This window comes from Eurytemora carolleeae, unplaced genomic scaffold, assembly GCF_000591075.1.
Source record: "Eurytemora carolleeae unplaced genomic scaffold, Eaff_2.0 scaffold499, whole genome shotgun sequence".
Classification (NCBI taxonomy): domain Eukaryota; kingdom Metazoa; phylum Arthropoda; class Copepoda; order Calanoida; family Temoridae; genus Eurytemora; species Eurytemora carolleeae.
The window spans coordinates 71,033-92,142 of NW_019396389.1; the positions used below are offsets into that span (position 1 = coordinate 71,033).

Sequence of the window (21,110 nt, forward strand, 5' to 3'; positions counted from 1 at the left end):
TTAGTTTGTTACAGGAAAAGCAGTCATTCAGGTAGTGTGCCTGAGGACTCAGGCAGTTAGTATTAAAGCCCGGTTTTAGGCCTAAAGGGAGGGCTTTGGGTATGTAGGAAAATTCAGAAAATTTCAACAGCCTCAGACCAATACTTTTTGAGTTATGTAAAAAAAAACTACAGGGGGGGTCAATTTGACCGAAAGCCTAATTTCACTTTAGATGTAAGAGTGTCATGTTTGTTTTTAAAACAGTTGAAAGCTTTGTCTTATTAAGATCAATTAAACAATTTTAACGCCAGGAAAACAATGATGTTCTCATTATTGATCAGATTAAGAGTTCCGTTGTGAATCGTGCTTGTCATCTTAATAGGAATGGACATTTCAGATTTTAAAATATTATGAATTATATGTTGAATCAAATCATGGAGCTTAAAGGAACTGTAAAGTAAAATTGAAAGGGGTTATAGGCTGAAAGCTGATCACTTGTTCCTGTCTAGAGAAATTGATATAAAACTGTGTCAATTTTATACGAAAATTCATATATTTACAATTTTGTGTAGAAATTGTAGGTTTTAACAGATCATATTCAGCAAATACGCAACCAATCTGAAAACGAAGATATCCCAGAGAAACCTAATTGTAACTTAGTTTTTCTCCAACTATTATTTTTATAATTTTTATTTTTAATATATGTAATTGATAATATTATTTATAATTCTGGATCACGCACCTCTGCCCCTTTAGTAAAAGTAAATTCAACATATATGAAGTCTGAACGCGTCAACCTTGTTGCACCGGCTGGTCTTGTTGATTGTCTGCTTTATTAACCCAATGTCCGCGCGGTACAATACAAACTGGGACCGGAAAGGTTGACCCGGCTCGGAAATTCAAATGTACTACGACTGCCCGTGGTATGACGTCGTCAGACTCCCACCAAAAGTAGTGCAATATACTAGTCACATGATACAGACAGAGGCACGTGACCAGTATCCTGCACTCTCCTTGGTGAGAGTTCTGTTGCATATATATATGAATTTTCGTATAAATTTACACAGTGTTTTATCAATTTCTTGAGAAAGGAACATCAGATATAACTTTCATGGGTCGCGAGCAATTGAGCTAAAGTGATTAGTTTTCAGTCTATACCCCCTTTCATTTTTCCTTCACAGTCCCTTTAACTCTATCTCCCTCAAAAGTTCCAATCCCAGATTAGCTAAAGCTGAAGACCCAAAATCAACAATTACCTAGGTTTCTAATGACCTCTCATTTATCAAAGATTAATTAACATTTTCTATAATTATATAAATATATAAATAATGTACACAATAATCAACAAGTTTATCGATCCACTGCATTCATTATGCACAATATATTGCTAAACATAAAATACTTTTCTTATTCAAGATCAGTCTATTTATCTTTTCTGTTTCGCGTGTGAAATGTAAAGTGATACAGATATTGCTGTTACGAAAAAATGAGGATTTTGTCGATAACTTGTTAAAAACCAGAGCAAAAAACTAGTGTACACAAGTATATGTACACAAGTATATGTACACAAGTATATGTGCACAAGTATATGTGCACAAGTATATGTGCACAAGTATATGTGCACAAGTATATGTGCACAAGTATATGTACACAAGTATATGTGCACAAGTATATGTACACAAGTATATGTCTAGTGCTACAAAAAAAGTAGTGAGGTAAAATTAATGTCAACGCATTTCGACAATTCTAAGTCGACCCTGTCATAAAAAATTAATCCAACTTTTCAAAGCAATCTGGATACATGTGTTCTGTAAAATTACTCATATTGAAAGGTGGATAAACAAAAACTGAAAAAACCTTTTTGTGTGAAATAACAAAATTGCTTTTTGTCTTTACAAAAAAATGTTTCCAACTGTATATCCTGGATATATTTCTACAGTTCTATTTTAATCTAAGTAATAAATATATTCAAGCTTCCAAGTGAAAATACAAATTTTTTCATAGAGAACATTTAGAGTCTACTTAACTTTTCCATAGAGAACATTTAGAGCCTACTTAACTTTTCCATAGAGAACATATAGAACCTACTTAACTTTTCCATAGAGAACATTTAGAGTTTACTAAACTGTTCCATAGAGACATATAGAGACTAGCTAACTTTTCCATAGAGAACATATATAGTCTAACTAACTTTTCCATAGAGAACATTTAGAGTTTACTAAAATTTTCCATAGAGAACATATAGAGTCTACTTAACTTTTCCATAGAGAACATATAGAGTCTACTTAACTTTTCCATAGAGAAAATATAGAGCCTACTTAACTTTTCCACAAAGTATGTGTTGACCTTTCAGAGTTTACTTAATTTGCCCTAAATTTCATGTTTTCTGACAATTATTTTGCCCCCTTCAAAAAATATTGGAAACTCTATGATTGTGTTCCATCCTCCCCCCTGAAAATGACTCGGTGGCGCATGTTTAAAAGCAATGTTTTCTTGGATAATTTACTAAATTGATGGAATGATAACTCAGGTTGAACCCTGCTGTTGGATGACCTACACAACCCATAGAGATACACAGGTCAGTCGATTTTATTTAAAGGAATCTGTCGGCAAATTTTCCCAAATCAAAACTATGAAAAAATCATGATAAATAAAGCACAATGCTTGTTGTTTAGAATAGAACTAGCCTATATCTGAAAAAATAATTTTATTTCAATAGTTTTGCTAAATTTTTGTTGAAGTTTTACTTCTTTCCAACCCGATTTCAGATTTAATCTGCCAATTCATATTTTTATGATTTAGATGTTTTCAAATATTTCAGCAGCCCTGCCAACGTTTTCTCTTTTCTTCAATGTTCTTTTTATATTAAAGAATTCTGTACATACATTTTCCTCTTGGCAATTTTCAAATTATATTTTAACTCACATTCGTTCTTTTTTTGGAAAGATTTTGGATAAATCAAAGATAAAGATTTCAAATTTTATCATAATCTTGAAAGGTAAGGGCTGGAACTAAAGGCACTAAACCCATTTAAACCTGGCACTCTTAAACCGTATTTCGTTTATTTCAATAATATTGATAAAATTCTCTCTTTTCCTTTACAGCTTGATTCATCTTTTTCCACAAAGAAAACTCTAAGGGAGTGTTCACGAAACATGAAAAGAAATAAATACTTAATCGGAATCAAGGATGTGATCGCTACTAATTTTAGTTCTACATACATATACGTATGTCTATAAGAAGGGAATGGCTGGAGACGACTATTGCTATGAACGGATAAGTCCAATAAAACTTACGGATTGATGCGCGGCATTCTCAATCAAGTGCGCTCGAATGAAAAGTTCAGGAGAACGATTTAATAACAAAGATGACTTGTAAAATTTCAAGGAGCAGGATAAATCAAATTAAAAAATATACGGGTTGAGTGGTACAGGGTGTCCCAAAAAACATGGGAATTCAGTTACGAATTAGATATCGTATTTGTTATGAATTAGCATTGTAATACCTAATTTCAAAAGCCATCATATCATTATGTCTGCTAGAGTTTATTTTATGAAAAGGGTAGAAGACTGTAAGGATGCGTCTTTAATGTCTCCGCAAGATGAACAGTGAAGACATTCAAGTTTACTCTGTCTGTATACTGCAATTTTCTTGTTTTACTAAGTACAACCGTATGCAGTCAAAACATAAACAAACAAAATGTGAACATAGCAGACGAAACTCTTACTGATTACAGCTTTCTCAGTTGGTATCACTATACTAAATCAAAGAATTATTTAAAAAGACGATATCGAATTCGTCACTGAATTCCCATGTTTTTTGGGACACCCTGTACAATATGCATCATTTAGTGAATTTACATGTTCTTAACATTAATTGGATTGCCTGTACCCTCTTTCATTTTTCGCGAACACTCTCCTATAAGTATACTACCCCCATTTCTTGTATTTCTTGAAATGTCAATAAAAATTGATCAAGGAATATAATGTTCCCTACAAAAAAAATTGTACAGGAGTTTTTGGGATGAACACAAGCAAAGCATTGCCTTAGTAGCTCTGTTTTTGTTTACATTCCTCACAGAAACTGCAGTACATTGTATTTGTAAACAAAGTTATGGAGGTTCCTGATGTGTATTCCTTGATATTGATTAAGTGCGAGATTATTCCTTCTCTCCATAGAATAAATTCCAACTATTTATGTACATTGTTCAATATTCAATATATATATATTATAGACATATATACATATATATATATATATATATATCGAATGTTCTCTCTATATCAATGGATTAACTTTTCCATAGAGAACATTTAGAGCCTACTTAACTTTTCCATATAGAACCTACTCAACTTTTCCATAGAGAACATATAGAGCCTACTTAACTTTTCCATAGAGAACATATAATCCCCCCCTTTCCAATACCGAATGAAGGTTAATGTTTAATGAATATTCATAGATTGATAACAACACAGATAGAACACTAGATGTTGTCTTTTTAAGATTTAGGGGTTTTTCGTTTACAATAACCCAGAGGCAAAAGTCCAAAGGAGTTTTGCTCTTGTCTTGTAATTCAACACTGCTTGCGCGGAACTCCTTTGGGATTTTGCCTCAGTGTTATTGTAAACGAAAAACCTCTAAATCTTGAAAATACGACATTTAGTGTTCTATCTGTGTTGTTATTAATCTATGCGAATATTAATCACTTGATTTATATCTAACTAAACATTAATTGCTCTAATAATGAGTTCACATATCTTATTAATGAATAATGATCTTTCCATTAACCTCCTTCCTTAAACCTTCCATACTTGAATTTCTAATATTTTCTTTGTATTATCACTTCAAATAAAATATATCGGACGTAAAATTAAACGTTTTAAATTCTAATATTCAAATAAATTTTATACTTTTGCGCAAAATCCAAACTAAAGGAGCTCCAAGGACAAAGATTCTGAACTCTTTCCGTCCAGTTTGAAGTGTAAAATATTCTATTGATCTTGCTTGTCTGTTTGACGTTAAAACGCCTGAACCAATCTATTTTTATGGGACCTGATATATCATTTTCAAACTATTTTGGAAATCATTTATGGAAAATTTACGAATTTGTCTTTATCATATTCCTTTTTTCTTCCCCTCGCATATTTCCATATTTTTGTCATTGCGATATCTTTCCATAATTAACTCTTAAACTCGCAGCTTGTTGTCTATTTTCTTTGTTTCCTGCCCCCATCTTCCCGGACCTTCGGTCCAACATTAAATATTTCTCCTACTTTCTTTTCCCATTTTTTTACGTTAAAATTTTATATTTTTAAACTTCTTTTTTTCCCCCATATTTGTCATATTTTAGATTTTTCATGATTTTTAACTGTTTTTTAACATTTGTTTAGTTGATAAACTTATCCACACGCAGGTTTACTCTCTATCTATCTAACTAACTGTTAGTTCTTCCTTATCCACTCCAACTTTGAAAACTTTTCTAGAATGTTCAACCAAAGTTGGACAAAAATATTTTTTCTATTTTAGAAAAACAATATTGTTCAGGCAACCCTAGCAATCCTTGACAAGCTGGATATAGAGACGGATAAACCTACAGAGGAGGAGATTGCCAAGAAGTTTGGATTTGAAGAGAGTTATCATAGTGGACAAATCACAAGGAGCACTATTCTCATTTTCATATATTGATATTTGTGTCCCTCGTATCCCTACTGTACAGTGTAGCCCTTACACCTACGGTCCAGTATACCCCCTACCCCTACTGTACAGTGTACCCCTACTGTAAAATGTACCCCCTACCCCTACTGATACTTAAAATGTACCCCCTACCCCTGTTTCCTATATTGAAATTCCTTGTATTATTATTCAGGGTGTAAGCCCTCTCTTCCTCCCACTACATCCATAATTCTCATTCCTTTATTCCTCTCTAAACTTTATCAAATAATATTCAACAATAAATAGATTTAAATTAGATTTCGCCAAAACCAACTTTTTCCAAACTATGCAAACAAAATGCAGGAATAATAAAAATAGTTCTTGATTGGTGTGTATTAATTCCCATTGCAATTGTGCCATAAAAAGACCTTGATATGTGTTATCTATAATGTTTGCTCTCCCCCCCTCCACCTGCGTTGTATAAAGAATAATGTATTATTAAACAATGACAAGATAAAGCTGTTGATAAGAGAATAATGCTGTGTGAAGGTGGGAGAGAACCAAACCAAAGATATGGTCCTTGTTTGACGAACCTCACTCATCCCATTGGGCTAAAGTTGTCTCCTTAACTTCAGGTAACAAAGGAATTAAGTCTTTGCCAGAAGCTCAAATTTTCCAATCCCTATATTTTTGCAACATGATGTGTAAACCTTTAAAATTTCAAACTGAGATTATTTGATCTAACATTCATAGTTTGAATTATCTAAGATCTTCGACATTGGGTTGCAAAGATATAGGGTTTGTAAAATCAGAGTTTGTGGCTAATAAAAGCTATTAAGAAACCCATATATATGCACTTGAAGTTGAACGAAGAAACTCCGTATCTTTAAAACAAAACATAAAGGGAAAAATTATAAATATTGCATGAGAAGTTACTGTATCAATGAACAAGTGTGATATATTGTCTATAAAGGAAGAAGATTGGAAGATATAAACTTCCTTAATCCAATGGTCAACTATACCCTTCTATACCCTCTATATATATAGATTCGATAAAAAGAAAATGAAAATAGAATCATCCCATCCGATTTTTAGAGAGAGAGATAGAATAAACTAGTTTTGGAAAAGTTTTTTATTTTTATTTTTTTAAATTAAGACAAATCTTTCTGTAAAGTACAAACAGATTTAACAACGTTAATGTCATAAAATACAAAATGGATTGAAGATTGTAAAAAACTAAACACTATAAACGTTTTATTGTGTGTCTGCGTGAAAAATGAAAGTATATGTTATTGTTGTGTTTATACGAGAAAAAATCGGTGCTATTTTGATTTCAGTCCAATGTAAAAAGGAATCAACAATCATGGAAAAAAATTGAGAAAATATTGTGTCAAAGAGAGACTTTATTAGCCATTTAACTTGAATTCAATTCATGCCAAATAAGAAAAAATTTAATTTGAGAAAGAAATGTTTCAGGGTTTTAACCAAAGTTCTTTTTGTTAAAGAGTTTTTTTGAATAAAAAGTTTTAAATTATGGATAAATTTGCCTTTATCATACTTAGAAGTAAAATCAAAACCATGAGAACCACGAGATCATAAAATTGGACCAGTAATTTTTCATCAATTTTACCTTAAGTCTGTAGGAAATGTTACATTTAAATAGAAATAAATTTGTTGACCTTTAAAAAGGTCAAAAAATATTCTAATAAAGAAATCAGGAAAAACCCAAATATTCTATAACGTTTATTTAAGAAAAATAAAATTGTTTTGAAATATTTGCACATATTGCGAATTAAAATTGGTTGATTGAAATTAATAAAGGAAAAGACAAACATCAGCAGCAACTTCATGTTGGTAATGGTGTTGAAAGGATTGGAACAGTTGGAGCTTCATGATGGTCAGCTCACAGGTGTCAGCATCTTGGCATCAAAGGGTTCACATCTAAGCGACAGTTCTGGGGGATTAGCAGTCAGTAACATGTGTAGGGAGGAACTTGATTTGCCTCTCATCCCCTAGGACATGCAACTCTGGAGGGGGGTTTTGCAGTCTGTAACATGTGAAGGGAGGAACTTGATTTGCCTCTCAATCCCCTGGACATGCGACTCTGTGGAGGTCGGCTTAGACATTAGCAGCATTTGTTGCTAGAGTAGACATCGGCGGCGGGATGAAGGAGTTAGTAGTTCCATGTTAGAGGTGTTCGCATCTCGACATTCTAAAGCTAACTGACGCTGTATGGAGTAGGAGCTAGGTTGAGCGGGGATTTGACATGTGGGGCGTGCTTGCTTCATTTCGTGGTTCCTGTGTACACACGCATTTAGAGAATTAACAGAGGCATATTGGGTCGGTAAAATCGTCTTCCTTATATTTTCGAATTTATGTTAACAAAATTGTACCGATTAATACGAATTCAATATTGATTAATCCAATTATTACAACTTCGTTAATTATCCGCAAAGTCTCCCTTTAATATGGTCCCCTTTTTTAGAGTCCTCTTGTGTACTGGTTCCTTTCTTAGAGTCTTCTTGTGTACTGGTTCCTTTTTTAAAGTCCTCTTGTGGTTGTGTACTGGTTCCTTTTTTAGAGTCTTCTTGTGTACTGGTTCCTTTTTTTAGAGTTCTCTTGTGTACTGGTTCCTTTTTTAGAGTCTTCTCGTTTACTGGTTCCTTTTTTAGAGTCCTCTTGTGTACTGGTTCCTTTTTTAGAGTCTTCTCGTGTACTGGTTCCTTTTTTTAGAGTTGTCTTGTGTACTGGTTCCTTTTTTTAGAGTTCTTTTGTGTACTGATTCCTTTTTTTAGAGTTCTCTTGTGTACTGGTTCCTTTTTTAGAGTCTTCTCGTGTACTGGTTCCTTTTTTAGAGTCCTCTTGTGTACTGGTTCCTTTTTAGAGTCTTCTCGTGTACTGGTTCCTTTTTTAGAGTCTTCTTGTGTACTGGTTCCTTTTTTAGAGTCCTCTAGTGTACTGGTTCCTTTTTTAGAGAGTCTATTTTGACTGTAAAGATTGTTGAATATTAATAATTAGATCCTGCTTCATTAAACGAAGTATATTAGACTGCAATATTAAGCATCTTATTCCTTCAGGATAGAATTCGCAGAATATTAATATCTGTTAAGGGATTTTATCAAATAGCACAAAGAGAGTAGTTTTAATGAGCAGTAATTCATTTGTTTAGATATCAATTCTAGCACATTTAAGACGTATATGCAGATTTAACAGCTCTTTGATCGTAATTTGACCAAGGAAACATAAATTTTTCGTTTTTTCGCTTTTTAAATTTTGTTTCGCCGATTAAATTTAAAATGAAAAAGTATGAAAATACTCATAAAACTTTAAGATTTTAATTTAGATTTTAAAGGACACACTGATTGCTTTATACGAACAAAAATACGCATAATAATAATTAGATGTTGTCTTATCCTCGGTAGTATTGGAAACTCTGTCCCTACTTTTTGCGCGTCAGTACAGTTGAACACTGTAAAAAATCAGTACAATTGAACACTGTAAAAAATCAGTACAATTGAACACTGTAAAAAATCAGTACAATTTAACACTGTAAAAAATAAAGAGTTCTATGTATTCCCACTATAGAAGACTTTTTTATTCACTGTTTATCTAAAAAGTTCATTATGTTTCAATTGTTTAAAGGTCGTCTTACTATTAAATATTTGTGTAGGTCCCACTGGATCAAAAAAGTTAGTTCTGTGTTCTGTCATTGGTATATTTTTATTCCCTGATTAGTGGTTATTGTGGTCAAGATTTGGATTGAAAAGACTCGTACAAGATGAGTCCATGTAATAGTTAATCAAAAGTTACAAAACATTAATGGAAGAAGAATGTTTTGATTCAAATTGTAAAATAAATTGAGAGAATAAAGTTTTGAGAAAGATATGCGAGATAAGTTTGGAGTTTAGTGAATGAGGCTGGAAATTAAAAGAAAACACTGTTAGTGACAGGTATACTTATTATGCACATGTCTCAAAAGAAATTTGTCAAAAAATCAATTTTAGAATCAATTATTTCGTTCTTATCATTATGTAGAATTTCTTATTTTCTATAAATTTATTCGCAGATTTCTTCAAATTCTTCAAATGTCGTCTTTTCAAGAAAAATTCCAGATAATCTGCAGAAAATCTTTGTGAACAATTGAGTGATTATAGAAACTAATAATTGAATAAGATTACTTATTTTCGATGCTAAGATTAATTTTTATTTTTTATTTCCTAAACAACTAATTAGTTTACTGTAGAATTTTGTTTAAATTTTTTGTCGTCGTTATTTAATAATTAAAAAAAATCTGAAAACGTGTAACCACCCAAAAGTACGATTTTTAACGTCGAATTTGCGCTCAAACTCAGTATTTACAGATCTTTAAAAAGTTTTATATGTCTCAAATGAATCCTAAAGAATTTGTCCACAACACTGCATACTCAGTTCAACTACCTTACATAGCCGGTCTGTCCCTTTAACAAACATTACGTTTTTACCTTCATAGAATAAATATAATGATAAAAAGTACATTTTCAAAACATTCAGATCAGGGTTAACACATGTTTTGTAAAATTCGAAGGGAGTGACCGGCAATGTATGGTAGTTGAACTGAAAATGTAATATCGCGGAGAATTTTTTTTGGATTGATTTGAGACATATAACACGTTTTAATGATGTATAATTACTGAGTTTGAGCGCAAAGTCGACTTTCAAAATCATCCATTTGGGTGGTAACGTTCAGAGAATCACTTTTTTAAAATGATTAAATAACGACGACAAAAATTGTTTAGGAACAGGTTGAGAAAACATAAAATTAACTCTCATCATCGAAAATAAGTAATCTTGTTCAGTTTTTAGTTTCTGTAATATCTCATTGCTCACAAACATTTTCTGTAGGCTTTATTGCCGCCTGCCGGTCACTCCCTTTATTATATTAACTCTTTACCTAATGCATAGAAACATAATTTCAAGTCACTTTCCATTTATATAGTAACCATGTCCGAAAGCAATATTAGTTTACAATAGTTTCTAGGAAGAAAACAGAAATAGTTTACAGTAGTTTCTAGGATATAAGAAAACATAAGAAAAGATATTTAATACTGGTACACCCTGTAGTTTCTATATTTAATACTGTTACACCCTGTAGTTTCTATATTTAATACTGGTACACCCTGTAGTTTCTATCTTAAATACTGGTACACCCTGTAGTTTCTATATTTAATACTGGTACACCCTGTAGTTTCTATATTTAATACTGGTACACCCTGTAGTTTCTATATTTAATACTGGTACACCCTGTAGTTTCTATATTTAATACTGGTACACCCTGTAGTTTCTATATTTAATACTGGTACACCCTGTAGTTTCTATATTTAATACTGGTACACCCTGTAGTTTCTATATTTAATACTGGTACACCCTGTAGTTTCTATATTTAATACTGGTACACCCTGTAGTTTCTATATTTAATACTGGTACACCCTGTAGTTTCTATATTTAATACTGGTACACCCTGTAGTTTCTATATTTAATACTGGTACACCCTGTAGTTTCTATATTTAATACTGGTACACCCTGTAGTTTCTATATTTAATACTGGTACACCCTGTAGTTTCTATATTTAATACTGGTACACCCTGTAGTTTCTATATTTAATACTGGTACACCCTGTAGTTTCTATATTTAATACTGGTACACCCTGTAGTTTCTATATTTAATACTGGTACACCCTGTAGTTTCTATATTTAATACTGGTACACCCTGTAGTTTCTATATTTAATACTGGTACACCCTGTAGTTTCTATCTTAAATACTGGTACACCCTGTAGTTTCTTTATTTAATACTGGTACACCCTGTAGTCTCTATCTTAAATACTGGTACACCCTGTAGTTCCTATCTTAAATACTGGTACACCCTGTAGTTCCAATCTTGAATACTGGTACACCCTGTAGTTCCTATATTCCCACCAATGTATAGGATACACCCTGTAGTTCCTATATTCCCACCAATGTATAGGATACACCCTGTATCCTCTATATTCCCACCAATTTATAGGATACACCCTGTATCCTCTATATTCCCACCAATATATAGGATACACCCTGTATCCTCTATATTCCCACCAATATATAGGATACACCCTGTATCCTCTATATTCCCACCAATATATAGGATAGTTTCACTTCAATGAATTTAGATTAAAGCCTTGAGCGGAGTTTTCACTGCACACTGCACACCCAGATCTTAGATAGGATTAAACAGAGATAAAACATTTCACAACTTTCAGACCAGATGTTTATTGTTTACGATCCATGATGACAGTACAGTAAGATGATAACAATTACCATCACGAATATGATTAAAATCCCCTGTTTGGTATTAAAATTGAAACGTCAGATCAGGTTTTTTTTATATATTTATTACTTATATATATATATATATTTATGCAAACTTTATGTGCTTCAAATACTGAAAATTCTGTACTACAGGCCATGTTTTGTTTACATTCCTCCCAGGAACTGCAAGGAATCTCATTTGCAAAACAACTATTGTGGGTTCCTTGTTTTTTTTTTCTTGGTGAAATATAATGTCGACATACTTTTCTCTTTGATCTAGCAGAACTTATAGTTAGAACTACAGAAGATCTTGGATAACATATAAGCAATACAAATTACAGAATTAGAAGATGTTCGAGTTCTTTTAAATATTATAAAAATTTAAGTTCTTCAGCTAAACTAGATCTCACACAAAAGCTTGAATGTTAAAAAGTTCATTTCACAAAAAAACTGAGGATTGCTCCAATTCTCAGATTCTCCATCCTTCCCCCACCCCTCTCTCCGTCTTAAAATATTTCTAGAAGAAGCTTTCTTCTTCATTTATGTGTGTGAGGATGTTCCCGTTGGATGTCAAAAACATATTTCCATTTAATAATCACGTTGTTACATATCAAGCAGATTTAAAATTACAATTACAAAAATAAATTTTTAGTGTTTTCTTCTTCTAAACTTTCCCTCATTTTGATCAATTCTTTTTTATTAACACTTTGTGAAGCAGATTAGAAAATATAATCACGGAAAAGATTTTTATAGTTTTTTTTTCATCTAAACTTTTTCTCAGTTTTCTTAATTTTGATCAATTCTTTTTAAGTTATCACTTTGAGACATCAACGTATCACGTTGATTAGAAAATACGATGTTAGGTATTGTCCCAAGGGGCAACTTCCCAAGGGTATTTTCCCAAGTGGTAACTTCTCAACTGTGCAATTTCCCAAACAGCAACTTCCCAAGTCTGTTCTAGCCGCAGCGCTCGGCCCCCCGGCATGTTCTAGCCGCGGCGCTCTGGCCCCTAGCCCATCTTAATCGTAGCGCCTCACTTGCAGGCTGAGGCGCCTCAGAGGGCCTAAGCTAACCTAGGGAAATTGCACATTTGAGAATTTGCCACTTGGGAAATTGTCACTTGGGAAGTCGTCCTTGGGAAAATGCTTTGGGAAAGTACCTAACACCAGAAAATAAAATAAAAAATTAAACCTTTTTTCATCTAATCTAATTTTTTTAGTTTTCTTCATTGTGATCTCAATCCTCTCTTTCTGCCTGAAGACTCATCCCAACTTCAGAGTACCAGTCATCAGGAAAACAAGCTTTAAACTAATCTAATTTTAGTTTTTTCTTTTTAGAATCATGATTTGATTTTGATAAATAATCTTTTAAGTTGGAAACAGATCAGTTGCAAAGTTTCACTGTGATACAGTGTGTCCCTCAAATAAGAAAGTTTTATTGTGATACAGTGTGTCCCTCAAATAAGAAAGTTTATTGTGATACAGTGTGCCTCTCAAACAAGAAAGTTTTATTGTGATACAGTGTGTCTCTCAAACAAGACAGTTTTATTGTGATACAGTGTGTCCCTCAAACAAGAAAGATTTATTGTGATACAGTGTGTCCCTCGAAACAAGAAAGTTTTATTGCGATACAGTGTGTCCCTCAAACAAGAAAGTTTTATTGTGATACAGTGTGTAAACAAGAAAGATTTATTGTGATACAGTGTGTCCCTCGAAACAAGAAAGTTTTATTGCGATACAGTGTGTCCCTCAAACAAGAAAGTTTTATTGTGATACAGTGTGTCCCTCGAAACAAGAAAGTTTTATTGCAATACAGTGTGTCCCTCAAACAAGAAAGTTTTATTGTGATACAGTGTGTCCCTCAAACAAGAAAGTGTTATTATGATACAGTGTGTCCCTCAAACAAGAAAGTTTTATTATGATACAGTGTGTCCCTCGAAACAAGAAAGTTTTATTGCGATACAGTGTGTCCCTCAAACAAGAAAGTTTTATTATGATACAGTGTGTCCCTCAAACAAGAAAGTTTTATTGCGATACAGTGTGTCCCTCAAACAAGAAAGTTTTTTTGTGATACAGTGTGTCCCTCAAGCAAGAAAGTTTTATTGTGATACAGTGTGTCCCTCAAATAAGAAAGTTTTGTTGTAATACAGTGTGTCCCTCGAAACAAGAAAGTTTTATTGCGATACAGTGTGTCCCTCAAACAAGAAAGTTTTATTGTGATACATTGTGTCAAACAAGAAAGTGGTGTAAAAGATAATTTGCGGCAATTCGATCAATTCAGAACATTTTGATGTTATTTAATAAATCGTAATCTGAACAAAATTATTGTTCATTGAACACCTTTCTTACGGTCTGTGTAATACAGATCACTACGCACCGAAACCTTAGTTTAGGGTGATACGGTAATATTGAGAGCACCAAAAAAGCAGACCACACTCTGAAAAATGTCAGGACTAGGGGTATTATTATTGTTTTTAGAATCATACTTATTGTATTAGGCAAAAGGGTTGCCGACTTAATGCCGCAAATTATTTCAAAGATCAATGACGATCTTCAAGTCCTCACTCAATCCTCATGATTATACAATTATACAATTCTTTTCACATTCATGGAAAACAAATATTTTTAAATGACTGGATTACAAAAATATTTTGAAAAATGGCCTGAATCCATGATGTCAGAAGATCGTAAAACAAATTTATTTTTCCTTGACACGGAATTTTATAATTCATCAAGCGTACTTTTTACGTTTAAATAAGTTTGATTTTTATAAAATATTTCTATAAACTTTGTGCAGATAATTTTATCTGGAAATCTTATTTCGAAATGATATTAATCCGAAAAAAAATTTCCGAATTTTGTTTATTCTTTCTTTAATCCTTTTCTTTCTAATATATTCCTTTAGATCTTATAATATCTAAAGCTGAGCTTTGTTGAAAGAACATTTTAAACTTTGTCATTTTAATATTCTTTTTCTGAAGTAAGCTTCCGGTATGCCTGTATCTAATATTCTTTAAAACTTGTCGTGTTTTTATTTTAACCTTTTAAATTCGCTAACTGTAATTTAGTTTAGAAAGAATTGTTCCACTTAAAATTAGAGTTTAGTTAATCATTATATTATTATGGGTATAGAAAATTAGAGTTTAGTTAAATTAGAGTTTAGTTTAGTTAGTTAGATTATATTATTATGGGTATAGAAAAAATACTGTTTTAAGGAGAAATTGTTTGACTATGATTTGCACAGGCAGAATATAATCTGTAGACTCTACGTAAATGTACAATATCTAGGACTAGTTGGATTAAGGAAAAATACATCTAGATGTCTAGATATGAAAGAAAGAATATACTCTCCAGGTCCAGATATGAGAAGGGGGAATTCAAATAGGAAGAATAAAATATCCTGTGCTCTAGATATGAGTAGGAAAAATGCAATTTCTAGTTCTGAATATGGGTAGTAATAATGCAATCTCCTGGTCTGGATATTAGTAGGAAGAATACAATCCCTAGTTTTGGATATTAGTAGGAAGAATTGATACAATCTCTAGGACTGGATGTGCATAGGAAGAATACAATCTCCGGGTCCTGATATGAGTAGGAAGATTACAATCTCCAGGTCCAGATATGAGAAGAATTATACAATATCAAGTTCTGGATGTGAGTAGGACGAATACCATCTCAAGGTCCAGATATGAGTAGGGAGAATACAATCTCTAGGTCTGGATATGAGTAGGAGTAATTCATTCTCAGGGTCTAGATTTGAATAAGAAAAATACAATCTCAAGGTACAGATATGAGAAGGAAAAGTAAAATCCACAGGTCCAGCTATGAGAAAGAATAGTACAATCTCCAGGTCTCCATATGAGTAGGAAGAATATAATCTCCAGTTCTGTATATGAGTAAGAAGAATAAATTCTCCAGATCTGGATATGAGTAGGAAGAATATAATATCTAGGTCTGGATGTGAGCAGGAAGAATACAATCTCCAGGTCTGGATGTGAGCAGGAAGAATATAATCTCCAGGTCTGGATGTGAGTAGGAAGAATACAATCTCCAGGTCTGGATGTGAGCAGGAAGAATACAATCTCCAGGTTTGGATATGAGTAGTTAGAATATAATTTCCAGTACTGGATGTGAGTAGGAAGAATATATTCTCCAGATCTGGATATGAGCAGGGAGAATATAATCTCCAGATCTTTGATATGAGCAGGAAGAATATAATCTCCAGATCTGGATATGAGCAGGGAGAATATAATCTCCAGATCTGGATATGAGCAGGAAGAATATAATCTCCGGTTCTGGATATGAGTAGGAAGAATTTATTCTCCAGGTTTGGATGTGAGTAGGAAGAATATAATCTTCAGGTCTGGATGTGAGTAGGAAGAATATATTCTCCAGGTCTGGATGTGAGTAGGAAGAATATAATCTCTAGGTCTGATGTGAGTAGGAAGAATATAATCTCCAGGTCTGGATATTAGCAGGAAGAATATAATCTCCAGGTCTGGATGTGAGAAGGAAGAATATAATCTAAAGTACTGGATGTGAGTAGGAAGAATAAAATCTCCAGGTCTGGATGTGAGTTAGGAAGAATATAAACTCCAGGTATGGATGTGAGTAGGAAGAATATATCTAGATGTAAGAAGAAGGAAAAGCTTAATATTGTTCCCAAGAATATCTGAGCAATATATCTTGAATCTTGACAGCCTGAAGATAGCATACTGACAACAGTTTACGGAGACATTGAGTAATCATCAGAGAATCAAATTATGTCTGGAGGATGGAGGAATAAAGATAACAAACATATTATATCTACGTTAGAATCTAGTTTCTGGACTAAAAAGTACATAGATTTATATATATATATATATATATATATATATATATATATACCTCCACTCCCTATCCTCTTTATCCGATACACCTCCACTCCCTATCCTCTTTATCCGATACACCCTCACTCCCTTTCCTCTTTATACGATACACCCCCTACTCCCTATACTTTTTATCCGATACACCTCCACTCCCTATCCTCTTTATCCGATACACCTCCACTCCTTCTCCTCTTTATACGATACACCCCCACTCCGTATCCTCTTTATCCGATACACCCCCACTCCCTATACTTTTTATCCGATACACCCCCGCTCACTTTCCTCTTTATCCGATACACCTCCACTCCGTATCCTCTTTATCCGATACACCCCCACTCCCTATCCTCTTTATTCGAGACATCCCAACTCCCTATCCTCTTTATACGATACAACTCCACTCCCTCTCCTCTTTATACGATACACCTCCACTCCGTATCCTCTTTATCCGATACACCTCCACTCCCTCTCCTCTTTATACGATACACCTCCACTCCGTATCCTCTTTATCCGATACACCCCCACTCCCTATCCTCTTTATCCGATACACCCCCACTCACTTTCCTCTTTATTCGAGACATCCCAACTCCCTATCCTCTTTATACGATACACCTCCACTCCCTCTCTTCTTTATACGATACACCCCCACTCTCTGTCCTTTTTATACGATACGCCTCCCCTCCCTCCTCTTTATACGATTTTTTGTCAGTCATAAAAATATAGAAGAATTTTTTTAACACTTTTAAGATGTTCTCCCCCTACTCCCCCTACTCGATCCCCCTGTCCATCTTACAAAAGTTCCTAATGGTCTCCGTTAGGTTGTTGATTAGATATTCCCAACCTACTAGCTGAACTTTCTAATGCTGATAGACATTGAATAGCTATAGATGATATAAATTGAGTCAAATCTATTTTGTTTTTCTTTTTACAAAGTTTGTATTAAAGTTTAAACTTTTTTCATCTCTTTCTGGTCTCGTACAAAGAGCACACCGCAACTTTTCAAGAAAAAAGAATTTATTTCATTTTATTTTATTTTTCTTCATGCACGTGTTTTCAAACACGAAAAGAGTCAAAGTAAATAATGTTTTTCAGATTTTTGTTTCAAAATCTTTGATGAATATTTGACGCTAAGAAAAAATTTATTTTTGGAACTTATGTTCTAAAGCTTGATTTTACTCAGGAATATAACAGTGAGCGATCACAGAAATTTCACGTATTGGACTCTAGACAAAGCTCAAACCTATCCACACGAAGCTTTCTTCTTTGTCGAGCTGGTCTGCAACATCTGGTTCACATTCGAGCTCATTATTCGATTCATCGTCACCCCGACAGTCAAGGTGTTCCTCGAGTCGCCTCTCAACTGGATCGACTTTGTTGCTACCCTGAGTTTTCACAGCGACATGCTTCTCCAGTATTATTTTAGTGATATTGAAAACGCGGACATCTTGGAATTCTTTTCTATAATTAGAATTCTTCGTTTATTTAAATTAACCAGACATTCTCCGGGACTAAAAATTCTTATACATACTTTCAAAGCAAGTTCTAAAGAACTAACGCTTCTTGTGTTCTTTCTAGTGCTGGGGATGGTGATTTTTGCAAGTTTAGTTTACTACGCTGAAAGACTTCATACAAACCCTAAAAATGATTTTAAAAGTATCCCCGAAGGATTATGGTGGGCTGTGGTAACTATGACGACGGTAGGATACGGAGATATGGTCCCTAAAACATACGCTGGACTACTAGTTGGTAGTCTCTGTGCTCTATCCGGTGTGCTAGTTATAGCTCTTCCTGTTCCGGTCATAGTCTCAAACTTTTCAATGTTTTATAGTCATACCCAGGCTAGGATGAAACTTCCTAAAAAGCGACGACGAGTAGTCGCGGTTCAACAGCCACGTCGACAACAACGACAACCCCATAACCAACGACGACATGACACCTTTGACACAGGCTTTCATCGACGAGCTAACGTCATTAAACACCACAGTAACCATAACAACAACAACAAAGCTCTTGAAAACAATGGATTACAAGTTCATCCTCCTCCTCCACCTCTACCCAACCATCTTGAAGGTTTGGTTCAAGGAGCTAATCCGTGTCCTATAACAGCAGCTTCCTGCACCACAACAGCTCCGATAGGAAACCAGGAGCTTCCTAAAATACTTCAGAGTACTCCTGGCAAGGTTGAAGGAGGAACGGTTCCGTTGTGCTCTGGTAAGCGTGGATCTAGAGCAAGTATATTTGGAGGTCTCACCCCTCGTCAACCTTCTATAGATGAACCTTATAGACCTTCATATGTACAGAATACACCTAATGTCACATTATACAGTGTCCAGGCCTAAGTTAACTGCTAATTGTATATTGATATTCAAAAAACATGAAACATGCTAATAGACAAAAACATTGTAGTAATGTTTTATGTATTATACAGTTATGGAAACTTTTTAATGTGGATATCGAGATCAATGCTTGATCTTGCTCTTTTGTTAATCTTCAGATTAATTAAATTTTCATTCAATCGTACCCTGATGGCATAACGGAAATGAAAAGATCAAGCATTGAACCTCAAATGAAATGTGCCCGCAGTGGATATCGAGATCAAGGAATCGGTATCATGGTTATACAAGGCAAAATCTCCCAACTCTTGTATACCTCGACGGATAATTCTATAATCACATCTTTCTTAAATAACTTACTTAACAATAGTTATGATTAAACTAATTCTAATGCATCGTGAAGGCTAAGTTGTTCAACTTCTCTTGAACTTGAACCGGTGCACACCTAGTCTATGTAGTTCAGCTACCACATGTTCATTAAATCTGTGCCCTGTAAAAACTTTCTTAACGAATTGTTAATTAGTTTATGTGACCCTTTATATAAGTTAAACCATCATTATCAACGATTTGACACAGCAAACTTTAAACATATGTTTCGTGAAGAATTTTATAATTTCCTCTCTCTTTCTTCTGGAACTGAATAATTCCTCAAGTTGGTTTTGAATGGTTAATTATTCTCAACACGTTGAGGAAAGATTCCGTAAGGCCTTTACGAGTCAAAATTGAACCGGAAGAAATTTGAAACCCTGATGAGAAGCCATCGCAGATTAATACAATTATTTAAATAGAAAAAAAAAATCATACAGTAGATACCTTGATAAAGGGAATTCTTTAAAAACTGGGAATTTTGGTAATATATTTCCTTTCTGACTACAAACCTCCCTCAAGGTTATATTTATCGATTTTAATCATTTTTAAAATTGTTGAAAATTTTCTCAAATTCAATTCTGGGAACGTTTAGAATATCAAACATTTCTTAAAAGAACTGTCATCTGCGTAATTAAAAGTGACCCTCCATGCAAGGATAACAATGCCCAATTTGCGACGGAATCCTTAAAACTTTAATCTCATCAAAAATAAAGAAGATATGTTTATTTAGCAAAAAACGCGCAAGTCACTTTTGCAGATAATCCGCGAATGAAAATAAACAGTTTAACAGGGCAAATCGGGCATGGCCATCTTTGCATTGAAGGTCACTTACAATCACGCTAAAAGGAATACAAATCTGTTATTGCAAACAAGAAAAACTAATTATGTTTAGCTATTTTCATTCACAGTTGAAAAAATGATGAAAACCTCGTCTTGCATCGCTGAATCAAGACGTATTACTGAAATAGCCAAACATCTTTATATTCTAAGACTTGACAGGAACTAAAAACTGTCAAATTGAACCAACTTTGAATATTTATTTTATAAATCCCCTTAAATCTTTTTTTCAACATACGAGGGTCAACCTATTTTTCAAGCTAGCAGGTACTTAAACAAAGCTATTTTACAAGCTAGCATGTACTTAAACAAAGCTATTTTACAAGCTAGCATGTACTTAAACAAAGCTATTTTAGTTTTCATTTTAAAGTTTGGAAATTTGTATGTTTTTAAAATTGTCAGATTTAAAATTGAGAAAATTTTAGAAAATTTACTTAAGTCTAATTTATCAATATGTTTAATATTTAGTTTGACCCCGAAAAATATCTGAACTATGCTGGACTTTCACAAACAAATTGTTAAAACTGACAGTAACTTTAATTTATAATTAATATTATGCTGTTTTTATGATGAAACTAATTTTTTCAGACCTCATTTTATAAATGAAGATAGAAAAAGTTATTTTTATGTTTTATCTCGTTACTCTTAAAATTACCGAAAAAATGTATTATTTATGAATATTGAATATAAATATATTTTAATTTTCTAATTTATCTACAATTAAATAAGTCATGCTGTAAGGTTAGCTTGTCAGG

The 21,110-nt window shown here is 33.4% G+C and overlaps 1 protein-coding gene across 1 annotated transcript in view; it reads left to right on the plus strand.

Moving 5' to 3' along the window:
- The window catches only part of LOC111702278 (potassium voltage-gated channel protein Shaw), a 36,391-nt gene extending 15,371 nt beyond the window's left edge, over positions 1 to 21,020 (plus strand). Inside the window, exons 6-10 of the mRNA XM_023473918.1 lie at positions 2,510 to 2,557; positions 5,524 to 5,636; positions 6,181 to 6,266; positions 13,172 to 13,244; positions 17,997 to 21,020. Of these exons, the coding sequence (XP_023329686.1) occupies positions 2,510 to 2,557; positions 5,524 to 5,636; positions 6,181 to 6,266; positions 13,172 to 13,244; positions 17,997 to 19,155 (1,479 nt within the window). The 3' untranslated portion in view covers positions 19,156 to 21,020. The remainder of the gene's footprint in view (positions 1 to 2,509; positions 2,558 to 5,523; positions 5,637 to 6,180; positions 6,267 to 13,171; positions 13,245 to 17,996) is intronic.
- The last annotated feature ends 90 nt before the right edge of the window (positions 21,021 to 21,110 follow it).